Source organism: Narcine bancroftii, chromosome 3 (assembly GCF_036971445.1).
Source record: "Narcine bancroftii isolate sNarBan1 chromosome 3, sNarBan1.hap1, whole genome shotgun sequence".
Classification (NCBI taxonomy): domain Eukaryota; kingdom Metazoa; phylum Chordata; class Chondrichthyes; order Torpediniformes; family Narcinidae; genus Narcine; species Narcine bancroftii.
In genome coordinates, this window is record NC_091471.1 from 366,046,986 (window position 1) to 366,064,074 (window position 17,089).

The window sequence follows — 17,089 nt, forward strand, 5'->3', positions numbered from 1 at the left end:
ACTGGCAGATCTTAAAGGATTGCTCCTAGCCAGACCAGGTCATTCTGGACTGGTCGACCTACTCGTGATATGCTCCAGTCTTCTAGTTAATAAAAGCCTTGGTTTGGATCGACAAGCCTTTGATTCTTTCGACGTGCTCTACAATTTTATTAACTAGAAAGTTTTAAAGGGATGGAGCGTATGCTACAGCTGGAACGACTCAAATTCGACCCACACTCAGCTACAGCCTCGAATTACTTTAAGCACTGGGTGAGGTGCTTCGAAACATACTTGCAGCTCTCTGATCCTGCCGTGATAGAGGACAGCCATCAACTACTAATATTGATGACTATGGTGTCCCCGAGAGTCTACCAGAGCATCCAGGACACGACCACTTACGCCGCAGCCATGAAGGTGCTGAAAGGGCTCTACAAGCAACCGGTGAACAGGATCTACGCTCGGTTCAAACTAGCGACAAGGAGGCAATAGCCCGGTGAGTTCTGTAGAGCTTATATTCAAGCATTAAGGGCACTGGGCAGGGACTGTGTCTGCACAGTCAGAACTGCTGTGGAGACCACAGATGATCTCATTCGGGATGCCCTAGGCCAGGGTCCGATCGAATGAAGTGAGGCAGCGCCTGCTAGAGCACGGGGGAGAAAACCTAGAGGATGTGATCCGGATCGCAGAGACAATGGAGGATGCGATCTTAAGTATGGGCGTGTACTCTCAGGGCTGGACCCCACGCTCTGATGTGAGTAGAATGCCCTCCCTCAACCCTACTACCCCCCTGGCACACCGACGGCCTGTCGGCTGCCACTACGCTGCCCGATGCGACCCTGAAGTGTTATTTCTGCGGGAGAGACAAGCACAGCACGTCCAAGTGCCCGGCGAGGAAAGTCAGGTGCCAGAAGTGCCTTAAAAACAGCCACTTTGTTGTAGTCTGTCGCTCTAAAGTGGCCACCGTCAAACACAGTGCCTCGTGTGAAGCCCAACTGCCACCCTCCCATTAAAACATTTCCTCAGAGCTCTCGTCCAATGAGAGCGAGGGCTCCACCGCGTGGCAACGCCTGACGTCACGGGGCAAGCGCCGAGTGCAGAAGGTACAACCCACCCTCGCCACAATGACATTGGCCTGCTTCACCCTCCCTCATGAAGCAACGTCTGACCAGGCCCCAGCCCCGACTTCAATGGCCACCGCTGCTGCCGACCAGGGACCCGCCGCCGCCATCACTGCTGAGCCCACTGCCGCCGCTGCCGGCCAGGAACCCGCCACCACCGAGGCAGCTGACCCAGTTCCCGCCGATGCTACCGACCCGGTACCCACCGCCGACGACTGCCCAACTGACCACCCCCACAAGCAGCGACCCCCAGCACTTACCGTTGGCTGCCCAACACCCCCAGCAGGCTGCAGGCAGCAGCACCAACTCCTCGATCCTAACTGCTCCGGCCTGACTGTTTCTGTGACGTCACCACGCACACGTTGCGTAACATCATCACGTAAGACTCCACTGTCCCCATTACAAGTCACTGCATCAGTAACCCTAGACCAGGATTGCCCCATCCCCTCACAAAAGCAATGGAACTGATTAAAGTGCATGTACACCGTACCAATTGCTTATTTGACTTGGGGTCAACTGACAGTTTTATCCGCCCAGACCTGGCCTGCTGTTGCGGACTGGCTATTCTCCCCACTGCCCAGAGAATTTCATTGGCGACCAGATCGCACTTGACTGGGGTAAAGGGGTATTGTGTGGTGACCCTGAAAGTCCAGGACATCACATTCACAGACTTCAAACTATTAGTCCTTCCCCAACTGTGCGCCCCTGTATTGTTGGGACTGGATTTTCAATGCCAGTTCTGAACCGTTTCCCTGCACTTTGGGGGGCCTCACACTCCACTTTCTGTCTGGAACCATTCCACCCGGAAGCCTCCTGCCAGCGGTAGCCCGAGCCACCCGCCCCCGGGCCCTGGAGGGCTCAGGTGGTGGTTGTTAAAAACGGGGAGAAGCTGCGGATGGTGGTTGACTACAGCCAGACAATCAACCACTTCACGCTTCTGGATGCGTACCCCCTCCCACAGATCACGGATGTGGTGAATCAGATTGCCCAATACCATGTGTTCTCCACCATTGACTTACATTTGGCCTATCACCAGCTCCCTTTCACGGCCTTCAAAGCGAATGGGCGACTGTATCAATTCCTCAGGGTACCCTTTGGGGTCACAAATGGCGTCGCGATCTTCCAGCAGGAAATGGACCGGATGGTGGACCAGAACGGGCTAACAGCTACTTTCCCGTATCTGGACAATATCACCATCTGCGGCCATGACACGCAGGATCATGAGGCCAACCTCGAGAAATTTTTTCAGACTGCGATTCAGCTGAACTTGACCTACAGCTTCGACAAGAGTGTCTTCCGGACCACTCAGCTCGCAATTCTGGGTTGCATGGTCGAGAACGGGGTGGTAATGCCAGACTCTGACCGCATGCGTCCCCTCAGGACTTGTCTCCGCCCCCCCACCACACCCAGAAGGCACTCAGTCGCTGCCTGGGCTTCTTCTCCTACTATGCCCAATGGATTCCACACTATGCCGACTAGACACGGCCACTCATCAAGACCACCTCCTCCCCCCTGTCAACTGAAGCCAGAGCGGCCTTCGACTGCATCAAATCGGACATCGTTGCTGCATGCCATCGACGAGTCCATCCAGTTCCAAGTCGAGAGCTTTACGTCTGACTTTGCACTGGCAGCCACTTTGAACCAGGCCGGCCAGCCGGTAGCCTTCTTCTCCAGAAAACTCTAGGGTCCTGAGAGCCGACATTCTTCTGTCGAGAAGGAGGCCCAGACCATAGTTGAAGCAGAACGTCGTTGGAGACACTACCTCACTGGCAGGCGCTTTACACTGCTGACCGACCAACGCGCGGTCTCCTTCATGTTTAGCAATACCCAGCGAGGTTCAAGAAAGAATGACAAAATCGCCAGGTGGAGAATCGAACTCTCCACCTTTAATTATGACATACTGTATCGGCCTGGTAAACTCAACGACCCACCAAATGTGCTCTCCAGGGGGACTTGCGCCAACATACAACTGGACAGGCTGCAGACACTCCACAGGGAAAGCTTGCAACCTGCTCTATGCGGTCGAGGAGATTCGCTCCATGACCCGAGCCTGCCTGGTGTGCGCTTAGTGCAAGCCCCACTTCTTCCGTCAGGAGAACACCCACGTCATCAAAGCCACCTGCCCCTCTGAGCGTCTCAGCATGGATTTCAAGGGGCCCCTACCCTTGACCAACCATAATACCTACATCCTTACAGTCATTGACGAGTACTCCCGCTTCCCGTTCGCTGTGCCCTACTCGGACATGACCGCCTCCTCAGTCCTAGAGGCCCTGCACAGCATTTTCACCATCTTCGGGTACCCCAGTTACATCCAGAGTGACAAGGTCCTCGTTTATGAGCGCCGAGCTCCGGCAGTACCTTCTGGAGCATAGTATTGCTTCAAGAAGGACCACCAGCTATAACCCAAGCGGTAATGGGCAAGCTGAAAGAGAGAATGCCACCATCTGGAAAGCGGTTACGCTTGCTCTTCAGTCCAAAGGTCTCCCCACCTCTCGCTGGCAGGACGTGCTCACTAGTACCCTACACTCCATCCGCTCCCTCCTATGCACCGCGATCAAAGCCACCCCCCATGAAAGGATGTTCTCTTTCCCGAGGAAATCCGAATCGGGAACAACCATACTGTCGTGGCTCATGGCTCCCGGGCTGGTCCTCCTGTGACACCACGTCCGGTACTCAAAGAGCGACCCCTTGGTTGACCGAGTGACTGTTCCATGCGAACCCACATTATGCCTACATTGAGTACCCGGACGGGCGGGAGGACACAGTCTCGATAAGGGACCTAGCCCAAGCCGGATCAGGGCCAGCAGTGCTTCCAACCCAACCTTCCCCAAATCCTTCTCCCCCAGGTCATGTGCTTGAACAGAGGGACCAGCACCACCCCACCAGCTCAAGCCAGACTGTCAACAACATCGTTGGGGAATTGAGTGAAGCAGTGGCCGCACCCAAAGAGCCTGCCATCGACACAACTCCAGCGACCCCAATCCTGGCACCACGGCAGTCACGCCAGATGGTCAGGCCCCCTGACCGGTATAGCCCTTAACCTCCACTGGGCCCTTTCTTTCTTTTTTTTTACAGCCACCCTGGGGTCAGTTCTCAAAGAAGGAATGAATGTGATAGTACAGATTCTATCACCAATGTGTATATGTATAGATTGTCATGTAGGGTGATTGTGATTGGCTGAGAGTGTAGCCACGCCTACTGGCAGGTCTTAAAGGGTTGCTCCAAGCCAGACCAGATCATTCTGGACTGGTCGACCTACTCGTGATATGCTCCGGTCTTCTAGTTAATAAAAGCCTTGGTTTGGATCAACAAGCCTTTGATTCTTTTGACGTGCTCTTCAGAGGGTTCAAGAAACAAGTTCTGAACAGAAATAATTTTCATGTGGGGGAATTTGCAACAGGGAACACATAGGCAAAGCAACAACACAAATCATACACATCAGGCGTGATTAATCACTGATAATCACACCTCCCGATAAATCACTGATCATCGCAACTCCCGATTGTGAAGCGCAGGATAAACAAACAATGCCCGCCACCCCTCTCTCATTAGCAGGCACACCACACCAATTAACTAAAAGGTATAAATCTGGTTTCAATCTACAATGGGTGAGACACTATAAACACAAACAGCCTCCACCGCAGAACTGGTTCACCTTCAGTGTTGCTCATGACCTGATTGGGCCCCTCGCAATCGGTTGTCCAGCATCACCCATGACTCGTAACCTGGAATAGAACTTGGGGATTGTCTCAACATCAAAAGAGAGTGAGCTACTCTACATGGTGCGCTTTATACTATAGATGGCTAGTTGGGCCAGCCAAGGTTGTGCCCACGTGACCTGCAAAAAATCAGTTGTGTGGCAGTTGCACTAATCATTGATTGGCAGGTGAGGTGACTACTGACCAGTTTGCTGTTGGAGAGGACAGGTGACCTTCAGGATAACATATTGCATTGATATTTCTCCCCCAGAAAATTGACTTAGAATTTCTAGAAATTCTACATGCCAGTTGTTTATAGCATCCCTTTCTTCAGGTGACGTCATTTTCAAAGCAGAAATTCATTCATGAAACTGGACAAAGTGAAGTATATCTTAACAGGGACTCCTAGGGAAATGTCATGAGGATATTCTGCCAATTTACTGTGATCAGTTGTATAAAAAAATTATTTAGTAACAGTTTGGTCTACTGAGACCAAAGTCCAAATAGTTTATTCTTAGCTTTCGACTTAAAATAATCAATACCAATGTGAGTCTTAACTCTCTCTTGTGTTGACAAGAGCAAGTACTCATATATAAGAGTAGAAGCATGTTTTCCAGCCATTCACGTCATCCCTGAATACCTTCAAGGTCATGGGTGATCTGCCTCAGTTTATTTTCCCTGCACAATACCCATTCAGTTTGATTCTCTTAATATCCAAACATCTGTTGATCTTGGTTTTGAATGAACTCAGTGACTGACCCTTCACAACTCCCCATGGTAGAGAATTACAAAGATTTACCAAACTTTGCATAAATGTTTCTCAGCCCTAAACTGATTACCCTTTATTCTGAGACTGGCGTCTGATTCTAAAATGCTCTCCTCATCACCAGAGAATACAGGCTTGGTCTATTTAACATATAGCAAACCTGGCACCAGTCCAGTGAATATTCCCTGGCTCCCTGGACAAGGAGATTAAAATATACTCCAGATACGGTCTCTTCAAGATCCAAGCACCAATCCCTATAGCCGCCCACTGGTCGCAGCCTCCCAATGTGAGGTAGATTCATTTAATCCCACTCTTTGCTTTTTTTCTTTTATGATTTTATCTCAGTTAGATTTCTCTTAACTCTGGGTGTTCCAATTTCAATGACCATCAAAAGCATTCCAAAAGTTCAATGATATTCATTTGTTTAATATCTAATAAAGAGTATCTGTCTTTTTTTGTTTGGTAATGATTTGTGGCAGAGAATTCTGCTTTCTTTTATCAAGATTGTAATGAATTTATTTTCCTAACAAAGAAGGATCTTCAACTTTCACAAATATGTTCATTTATTCTTGTCATTAAAATAAATGTTTCCATTGGAAATGATTGTGACTTACCTGAAGAATTTGTCACAAACCAATTACTTCTTAGTTTGCTTAACCAAACTTCCAGTGTCTTTGAAAGTCATTCTTTTCTTTGGCTTATCTTCGCGGACGAAGATTTATGGAGGGGGTAAAAGTCCACGTCAGCTGCAGGCTCGATTGTGGCTGACAAGTCCGATGCGGGACAGGCCGACACGGTTGCAGCGGTTGCAGGGGAAAATTGGTGGGTTGGGGTTGGGTGTTGGGTTTTTCCTCCTTTGTCTTTTGTCAGTGAGGTGGGCTCTGCGGTCTTCTTCAAAGGAGGTTGCTGCCCGCCGAACTTTGAGGTGCCAAGATGCACGGTTTGAGGCGATATCAGCCCACTGGCGGTGGTCAATGTGGCAGGCACCAAGAGATTTCTTTAGGCAGTCCTTGTACCTCTTCTTTGGTGCACCTCTGTCACGGTGGCCAGTGGAGAGCTCGACATATAACACGATCTTGGGAAGGCGATGGTCCTCCATTCTGGTGACGTGACCTACCCAGCGCAGCTGGATCTTCAGCAGTGTGGACTCGATGCTGTCGGCCTCTGCCATCTCGAGTACTTCGATGTTAGGGATGAAGTCGCTCCAATGAATTTTGAGGATGGAGCGGAGACAACACTGGTGGAAGCGTTCTAGGAGCCGTAGGTGATGCCGGTAGAGGACCCATGATTCGGAGCCGAACAGGAGTGTGGGTATGACAATGGCTCTGTATACGCTAATCTTTGTGAGGTTTTTCAGTTGGTTGTTTTTCCAGACTCTTTTGTGTAGTCATCCAAAGGCGCTATTTGCCTTGGAGAGTCTGTTGTCTATCTCGTTGTCGATCCTTGCATCTGATGAAATGGTGCAGCCGAGTTAGGTAAACTGGTTGACCGTTTTGAGTTTTGTGTGCCCGATGGAGATGTGGGGGGGCTGGTAGTCATGGTGGGGAGCTGGCTGATGGAGGACCTCCGTTTTCTTCAGGCTGACTTCCAGGCCAAACATTTTGGCAGTTTCCGCAAAACAGGACGTCAAGCGCTGAAGAGCTGGCTCTGAATGGGCAACTAAAGCGGCATCGTCTGCAAAGAGTAGTTCACGGACAAGTTTCTCTTGTGTCTTGGTATGAGCTTGCAGGCACCTCAGATTGAAGAGACTGCCATCCGTGCGGTACCGGATGTAAACAGCGTCTTCATTGTTGAGGTCTTTCATGGCTTGGTTCAGCATCATGCTGAAGAAGATTGAAAAGAGGGTTGGTGCGAGAACACAGCCTTGCTTCACGCCATTGTTAATGGAGAAGGGTTCAGAGATAACCCAAATAAGTATTTGAACCTTACTTTAAGAACTTGCATGCAATTTCAAGGAGAAGCTCTTATGCTTTTTGTCATTAGTGATAACCCCATCTCCTATATGTATATTAATATGATGGCTAAGTTTTAGACCCCCAAAAAACTTAGATATAGAACAAGTCAGTCAGTACCAATTCACTTTCTGGACATCAATAAAGGTTTCCTTTTTCTAATCTAATTTCATTGTAAAGCTAGAGTGTATTGAGTAAAAGCACTGTCAATCTTCAATGACTTGATATCATTCAGAATGTGCACATTTGCATTAATAATAATTTCAACCTCCTTCCTTCCCCATTTCCAAATGCCAATTGAATTTACCCTTATCTGATGCCATTTTTGGCATGCACTAGAATTAAGCAAATAATTTCTGGAAATTTTGCCAAATTGATGCAAACAGGGTGAAGAAAATTCTGGTGCTTTTGTACTTAGAATTAATTCCCATGCATGTTGCTTTTCCTGACGTATCTGTTTTATAAGCCTATCAATATTCTCAAGCCTTATGAAATCTTGCCAGACGTACCTTCCCTTCTCCTTTGATATTGTCATCAGATTTCTCCAGAATGGCTTTAATCATTTGCGCTCTGATCACTTCATAATCTATGTTATCCCTTTCCCCACAAAAAATATCAAGTTGATTCTGTTAGGGTTTAACCAATATGTTCTTGATGATGGTTTAAATTGTGCCTACCACTGACAGATTGATATTTTCATGCATGTAATGTCAGATGCAGGGCAGATGAAGCCTGAGGCCTTTGTTAAGGTATGAGCAAAAGCAGGCAGGCACCTGAATAAGAAGGAGAGGAGGGAGGAAAGGGAAAGGAGTTGAGTTAAGGCTAGCAGGGTGGAGGTGATAAGTTAATGTGGGTGGGAAGGTCAAAGAGAAAAATGTTGAGAAGTGATGTGTGGGTATCCCTCTGAATGGAGAGGGAAGGGGTGGGGAGCTGGAAGAAAGGGGAAGGGTTTAACAGAAGTTAGAGAAGTTGGTTTGGAAGTGCATAAGGCCATGGATATACATATTGGTGTGTGGAATTAAAATGGTTGGGCAAATTTTTGCACCAGACCAAGCAAAGGTGCTCAATGAAGAAATCTCTCAGAGGAAAGAAACAAAGGTCTGCAGATGCTGTGATTGTTGTCAAAACATAAAATTTCTGGAGGAACTCAGCAGATCTCGTAGCTTCGATAACAATCAACATTTTGGGCCTGACCTCTTCATCAAGATATGAGCAAAAATCAGGCATCTTCCAGCCTCTGATACAGAGGAGGTCACAGCAGGAGCACAGGATGCCGTAGATGACCTCTGCAGATTCCCAAGTGAAGTGTTACTTCACTTAAAAGGACTGTATGATGCCCTGATTTCTTTTTGAGTTATGTTCTGAACCCTAATTTCAATATTCCTATTTCGTGATTTGCTAAGATCTGGCTGTTTGTTGAAATTCAGAATGAGTGGTGGGCAAATCCTGATTTTTAACAGAAACTTCAATTCAAGCATTTGGGTTTCATACTGGCAAGTTACTGGAAATGCATTAAATTGGTTTAAACACAGATTTCTAAGCACATTTAGATAAATAGTTGGTCAATTAAGTTAGCATGCTCTCGGTTCCGTATTATTAGATTAACCTTGTAGTTTAACTTGCAAAGTAAATGTAAGGCAGGACCACAAATGTCTAGTCTCTAACTGTATTTAAACTCGAATACAAGTCGGCTCCAAGCTGATGAAAAACAGTAGTATAATTGAGTATGATTAATCCAAAGGTATGTTCCTATCCAGTGAAGGAAGAAAGTAGTCATTTTTAAAGATCCATTCCTGCAATTAATGGTGTTATTAAGTTACACGAAAATGGCTAATGTTATTTGTCAGTGAAAAGAACAATTAATTTACGTTGAAAGCAGCAACAAGGCTCAAGGATAGTACCAGCAATCGATATCTAAAAGATGTAGTCTTCTAGAAATACTGTAACATTGATTGTATTTTGCTTTGACCTTCAATTTCGTCTTATTAGCAACAGAAATTAGTCCACTTGGAAGAAAAGCTTCATTACCTTAATCAGACACGTGATGAATTCCAGAATCGTTGCACTGTCCAAAACCAAAGTATTACTGAGTTACAAGGAAAGAACAACAAGTTTGCATTTGAGATTGAAGGTTTAAAGCGCCGAATTGAAGAACTAAATCAGGTAAATACTTTTTATTAATTTTCATTTGCTGATCCTTCCATGATCCGACAAATTAAATTTAAGGTCATCTTTTATTTTTTTTTCACTTGATAATAATAATTAAAACTTTAACTCATTCAACGCAAAGGAATCATTTAAAACTGAAGGATTTTCCATTTCTCACTTAATCACTTCCATATATCTACCTAATATTTTGGTATTAATTTAAATTTTATATTCATTTTATGACTTGATTGTGAATCTCTAATTTGTGCAATTGGCTGAGCTTTCTCAGAAAAGTTTTACAATAAATGTTTCTTTGTAAGTTTGTAATGCATTTAACTCGTGATTAATTTCAGTCTTCAAGAACTTTAAGATTTCTTTTAGCTATTGAAGAATTGACAATAATTGCTAATTCTGTACTTATTATGAAATTCTATGACTAGGATAAATTACAAATTTTGGAGAAAGGTAAATTTTACAATGTAGGAAAAAAGTGGGGATGCTTGAATTTATTAAAAAATAAATTATTGTATAAATGATTAACCTAATTACTATTTCAAAGGAGGGAAGGGAATTTGAAAAATAAAACTTAAATGGAGAAGAAACCAATCCGAAAAAATCTTTACTTGGAAAATTATGCTTGAAATCAAAAAAGTGAAATACTGCATTGAGCAGGGTATTATAATTGAAGAATCTAATTTTATTGGTGTTTGAAAGGCTCCTGTTTATGCACAGGTTAATGGTTCATTGGAAAGCTATTTGAACTGCTGAAAGCCACAGTTTCCTCAAATGACATAGTACCATGTAAATTATATGATACTGTTATGAGCCCAGAGGACCCATAAACCCAGCAGCAATAGATATTCACCAAGACAAATGGTTACTTAAACAAAAGTTGCTTTTAATTATCTTTAAACATGAAAATAGAATCAAACTTTAACTTATCTCTATTGACTTACTTAATCTAACTTAACCCCCTTCTAATTCTAAGTGCTCGTGTATATAACGTGCGTGTGTAAGTTCAGAAAAGTTCTTTGGTTCACAGTCCAATCTCACTTCTCATTCCTCCAAGTTCACTGGTCGCAGGCAATTCTTATAATGTGCACAGAATTTAATATTTATAAAATTCACCAGGCTTTGGTGCTTGAAAGGTAAATGGTTACCGCTCAGGAAGGTTCTTGTCAGTTTTCAGAGAGAGATTTGTTGTTCCAGGACATCCACAACTGATTCCTTTTTAATCAGCCACTCCATTGTCTTGCTGACAAAACTTGCCCCTTCAGGGTTCTCCAGATGATAACCTCTTTCTTTCAGTTCATCACCAAGTTCCTTTTTGTTTCCCTTATTCCAAATGAAACATTAGACAGCCAGTCCTCTCCTCTTGCATGAACCACAAGGGCTTTGACCAGACTGTTTTCCAAATGGGGCTTTCCACAAGCTTGCCAGCTTGTCCTGTTCCAGTCCCAGCTCCCTCTGCTGGCTGTAATACTGTAGAATAATCTGTATCTCCCTCTCTCTTCGAGAGAAAATATTGACTCTCTGCATGCAAAACCACATGAACCTCTTAGAACAGCAAGCTCTACTCCAAACAGAAGGTGGCTCCGACAAGATTTTCATCTTTTGCCTTTTGTAAACAACAATCCATGAGTGAATACTCTCCAAAAACTCTTGCAAAAGCTGCAGACCCAATATGTCTAGCATTAGCAGAGCTCCAGTATTTCAAATAAGATCCGTTTTAAAGTGTTTGTATGTAACCTTCTCTAACAAACCTTTCCCAATTTATCTCCAAAAAACATATCTATATACTCTGTCACAGTACAAATGAATAGAATGAGGCAAATTATTTTGATAACTGAATTTGAAAACAAAGAAGGAAAGGAGACAAATACAGGAAAGGACAATGCCCAAAGGACAAAGGCCCATTATTGTCCTCAATGTAAAGGACTTGAAATAACATAGCAAGTCACCATAAGCTGCAGTACAGACAAAGCCATTAGAGCTGCTGCCACACAGCTCCAACAATCCAGGTTGGATTCTGACTGACTTTGCTTGTTGGTTTTTGTGGAATTTGCATGTGCTCCCGCAACCTCTATGTTCCAAAGAAATGCAGCTATGATTATTACCACTGTAAATTACTGCTAATGTAGATTGCTCGCAGGAAAATTAGGGGAAACTGGTTAAACATGTTAGAGAGAAACAAACTACTAGAAATATTTTGCATGATGGACAGCAAGAGTGGAGAAAGGAACAGATTTAAATTTCACATAAATGGGAGGATATATCGATGAACCGGAGGTTTTTTTGTCTTGATGTTGCCTGACAGAATACTCCTATATTTCCATAGAAGGATACTATTCAGCCCATGTAATCCATGCTGGTTCACATTCCCTCACTAATTTTACCTGTAACCTTTTCTTCCCACATCCCTTCATTATCTGCCACCTACTTTAATTTAAAGTGACCAAACAACCTACCAAACTGCACGCCTTTGGGATGTGGAAAGAAATCAGAGCCCCCAGGGTATGTCACGGGGCAAACAGACAGAACACTCAAAGTCAGGATTGAATCCAGATCTCTGGAACTGTGAGGTAGCAGCTGTATTAATTGTGCCATTTTGCTGTCCATTTTTACCACAGATTTTCTTCTGTTCGAGTTAAAACAGTAAAACCCCTGGTATCTGACACCTATTGGAAGATGCTGGATAAGTGTATTTTCTGGTTGCTTGAGACTTCCTCTTACAATGCCTTACTAATAAACCTGCATTAAGAATAAATAGTTTAAAAGACAAAAAAAGAAAAATATTGTACATGCACTGAACAAACTTCACTTGCCTGAACACATAAACATTAAAGCATTTTACTTTATTTTCAGTCACATTCTTTGAAAACATTTAACCGTCACTGCATCTGCAGGTTCCTCCCCTCCCCAGAGCATCCCAAAGGACTAACAATGACACAGATAATTAAACCCCACTGCCCCAAGTTTACAGATAAAACATCTGACCAGGGCAACTCTTACTAAGCATGGATAAGGAGATACTTTAAGAGAGTCACCCAACGGTGAGCAGCATCAGCTAGCTCTTCATCCTGGACGGTGCCATTGCTGTTTCACATAACTTTATTCAAACAGCTGCCATCTCGAGTACTTCGATGTCCACGCTGCTGAAGATCCAACTGCGCTGGGTAGGTCACGTCTCCAGAATGGAGGACCATCGCCTTCCCAAGATCGTGTTATATGGCGAGCTCTCCATTGGCCACCGTGACAGAGGTGCACCAAAGAAGAGGTACAAGGACTGCCTAAAGAAATCTCTTGGTGCCTGCCACATTGACCACCGCCAGTGGGCTGATCTCGCCTCAAACCGTGCATCTTGGCGCCTCACAGTTCGGCAGGCAGCAACCTCCTTTGAAGAAGACCGCAGAGCCCACCTCACTGACAAAAGACAAAGGAGGAAAAACCCAACACCCAACCCCAACCCACCAATTTTCCCCTGCAACCGCTGCAACTGTGTCTGCCTGTCCCGCATCGGACTTGTCAGCCACAAACGAGCCTGCAGCTGACGTGGACATTTACCCCCTCCATAAATCTTCGTCCGCGAAGCCAAGCCAAAGATTCGAACAGCTGCTATGAGCAAAGCACAACCAATGCCCTCCTCCACTGGCTGAATAATTGCTCCCATCTTCACCAAAGGTTTATGTGTTACTTCACAGAACATTTATTTTTACTATTTTAAACTTAAGTATTTCCCCCCCCTAATTTATCTATCAATTTATTTATTTTCCTAATTTTAATTTTTTTGCCAGTTGCTTGAATTCCAGCTATCAGGAGTTTTATTCAGAAGTTAGCAACATAAACAGCGGGGTACACCCATGCATATTTTATAAACATTTAAAAGCAACCTTTTGCAAGCTTTTAAATGTTTATAAAATATCCACGGGTGTACACAATTTAATACATTGTCACATAATGAATGCAGATTAAATTTTAATATTTTAAATTTAGGTATACAGCACGGTAACGGACTATTTTGGCCCACGTGTCCGTGCTGTTCAATTAACCTACACCCCCTGAAACATTTTGAACAGTGAGAGAAAAGTGGAGCCTCTGGGGAAAACCCACTCATAAACAGGAAGAACATATCAACTCCTTGTAGACGAGGCAAGATTCGAACCCTTGTCCCGATCACTGGCGCTGTAAAGGCATTGCGCTGACCACTACCATTTAGTGTCTGTCTGAAGCTAATGAATCCACCAGCTCTTTTCCTGACTGTTTTAATATTAGATCAGCATAGCTTGGGATTATTAACTGTAACTACATCCTGAGAAAGCGTACAACATTTTCACTACGTGAAAGCTCCATTCTTTAATTTTATGAAATACGGTACAAGTTGAATGCTAATGTTTTATTACTCAAACCCCAATATTCAGGAGCTCTCAATCAAGGATCAAGAGAAGGTTGCAGAGGTAAATATTGTACGGATAGAGCTCCAGGAACAAATTGGCCATCTGCAGGCAGAGAGAGCAGCGCAGGAAGGGCTCAAGGAGAAGATTTCTGTTTTGGAGAGGCAATTGAAAGGTAGTTCTCAAGCTGTCAACCTACTTCCTATTCATGGAAACAATAAAGTTTGTCTCCTGACTTGACTATCAAAATCACTGTTGGTTAAAGTAAATAGTTTCCAGCTACTTGAATGTACTGAGTTTACTTTATAATGATTAAATAATCAATGTACAGCTGTCTGGACACCATGAAAATAATGGAATGCGAGTGTTGAAAATAAGTTTATCTTATTATCTTATCATTATGACCAACTAAGTCTTGGGATAGAAACAAAACAAGTTAACCTGCTATCAATACTAAAACAGAAAAGCCTAATATAGGGCTGAAGATTTAGTGAACAGCATCCATCAGCCTCAGCTAACCCCTATATATTAGCCTTACTCTTTGCCAGCCCCGTAACTTTATTGAACGTGGATTTCTCCCATTGTATTACAGCACAGTCAAGTAGCCATCGAGAAACAATGTTGGATAAAGATGGTGAAATTTCCTCCTTATTGGAAAAAGTCCGCCTGAAAGACAGCGAGATTATGCGAATGAGGGAGGATGAAGCCCAACGAGCTAGCTTTCTACATAATGCAATCCTCTCCTATGTACAGGGCTCTCCTCTTGGCACCCAAAATACAAAGAAATGAAATCTTACAACAAAATTATCAGAAATGTGGGCAACGAGTAAAGAAAGACGGATGCTTTTCAAATTTTGGGTTTTAATTAATGCATCATTGCTGTTTAGGGTGAGGATGGCAAACGTTTAAAAAAAAAACCCACATATTTGGCAAAATCAAGTTCCATTGGATAAGATGCTGATGAATGATACTTGAATTCATCTGCAGAAATGTTTCAAAATAAGATGATTTCAGGCACAAATCAAATTTTGATGATAAACAATCATGTTTCAGAAAAGGTTCACACAAAAAATTATCTTGACTGATGTAATCGTAAATACTTTTGTTCAGGTTGTATGTATAGATTATTGGATTCATGAGAGATTAATCAACCAGCTTGCTAAAAGTTACATGTAATGCTTAATTTGAGTTCTTTTATGTTTAAATAGAATGATGCTAAACCTTTTGCTAAACAGTTATATTTTAACATCCAAAGTCAGATTTTGAAATTTACTATTTTTAAAGATATCTGTTACTCAATTTCTGGTGGATAATGAAATATCATGTCCAAACATCTTGGATGGCACAGAGACGGAAATAATGCTGAAATTTACTTTTTCTTTGTTTACCTTGCATTCAGATTACCATCAAAGGTAATTTGTGTGAAGTTAAGTACGAAAACTGGTATCTGGCACCGATAGGGATGAGCAGATGCTGGATTCAGTAAATTTTCCTGTTGCTTGAGATTGTGTGTTGTGTCGATTGGCCTCACTAATGGTGAGGCCCGCCAATTTTAAACTTCTGTAGATTTTACTTTTTTATTTCCCTTGATTTATTTTTACCGATTACTTGATTTTTCAGATAACAAGTGTTTTACTGTACCACCTGCAGAAGTGAGTACGATAGTATCTCACTTTTGAAGTATCTCACTTTTGAAGCCTCTCATATCAACCGGTGCTGCTCCATAATTATGTAGAGTTAAGACAGGGCAGTGATTTTTTTTTTTAATTGTCCTATTTATTAGGTGGGGTGGTGAGGTAGCAAACATTACTAATATGCAACAATAGACTGTAGTTAATGGTTAAGTATTCAAACCTTGGATAATTTTTAAAGTTTTTTAACACCAATATCCAGTGATAATGGACAGTGATCATTTCTGGTCAAAGAACATCATAAATGCATCATTTACATAATGTGTATTATTTGCTTTGGATATACATACAGGCTGTTTTGGGTAACATAATTGAAAGGCATAGAGCTAAAGCTGAACCCTTGACGGATTCAAGGAGTTGGGAAGTAAGGTACAATTGGATAGGTAAGAATGGACCCAAGTGAGTAAAGTATCACTAATCTGGAACAAAAAAATATTCAGCAGGTTGTGCAGTAAATATAGAGGTAAAGTCATAAATCAACATCTTTGTCAAGACCCTGCATCAGGATTGGGTCAGGTTACTAGAATATGGCAGAGTGAGTGGGATGGAGGCTGTTGGGTGATGGGTAGAAGCAGATGAGTAGGGATTGTGAATAGCTGGAGAGGGATGAAAAAAGAGGAGAAAACTAGTTGGACAAATGAGTGCGTTCAGGAGGAGAGAACTAAAGTAGACAAGGGTACTCGCATGGGCCCCAGGTCCTCCTGACATTGGCTCCATGGAATCCTGTCCCGAGCCTATTCTAACAACACCATCATCACCCCACAATTCCTATATATAAACCACTGTATTACTGTTGCTTTCTGCTGTCTCAGAGAACTCAATGATTTCACTATATTTACCACTGACTTCCATCCAGTCCTCAAATTCACTTTCATGTCTGTCAGTCTCCATCTCTGATAACAGACATCACCAGCATCATCTAATCCTAACTCCCTCCTTCCTCCTGTGCCATTCCCTTTTCTTAATTTCTCTATCTCTGGCTGCATCTGTTCTCAAGATAAGGCCTCCTGCTCTCCATTCTTCTGGAAATGTGTTGATGGAGCTGTCACATACATTTCCCATATCTGCTTTTGCCACCCCTTCCCCCACTCTCCAAACAGCAATGGAGTAATGAAATAAATCTGAAATCTGGTGCCCACATTTCACCCCACCAACCTGTGCATCCATCATATCATCATCTCACAGCTCAAATGTAATTCCAGCAGCAATTATATCTACCTCCTTTCTCCTTCTGCAGGGAGCACACTCTTCATCTCTACATAGTCTTATCCCACCCCTACCTGCCCCTTCAACTCTCTCACCACCACCCAAGGACGTAAATATCCTTCTGACATTGCCACCTCTGC

The 17,089-nt window shown here is 43.5% G+C and overlaps 1 protein-coding gene across 6 annotated transcripts in view; it reads left to right on the top strand.

Annotated features, from left to right (window-relative positions):
• Nucleotides 1–17,089, top strand: part of lrrc45 (leucine rich repeat containing 45) — a 58,903-nt gene that overhangs the window by 38,479 nt on the left and 3,335 nt on the right. For 5 of the 6 annotated variants that reach the window (XM_069930196.1, XM_069930201.1, XM_069930197.1 and 2 more), the window contains 2 exons: nucleotides 9,503–9,676; nucleotides 14,080–14,227. In XM_069930196.1, the coding sequence (XP_069786297.1) occupies nucleotides 9,503–9,676; nucleotides 14,080–14,227 (322 nt within the window). Of the gene's footprint in view, nucleotides 1–9,502; nucleotides 9,677–14,079; nucleotides 14,228–14,644; nucleotides 14,905–17,089 lie in introns of those variants that run through there. The other variant, XM_069930200.1, reaches the window with a different exon arrangement.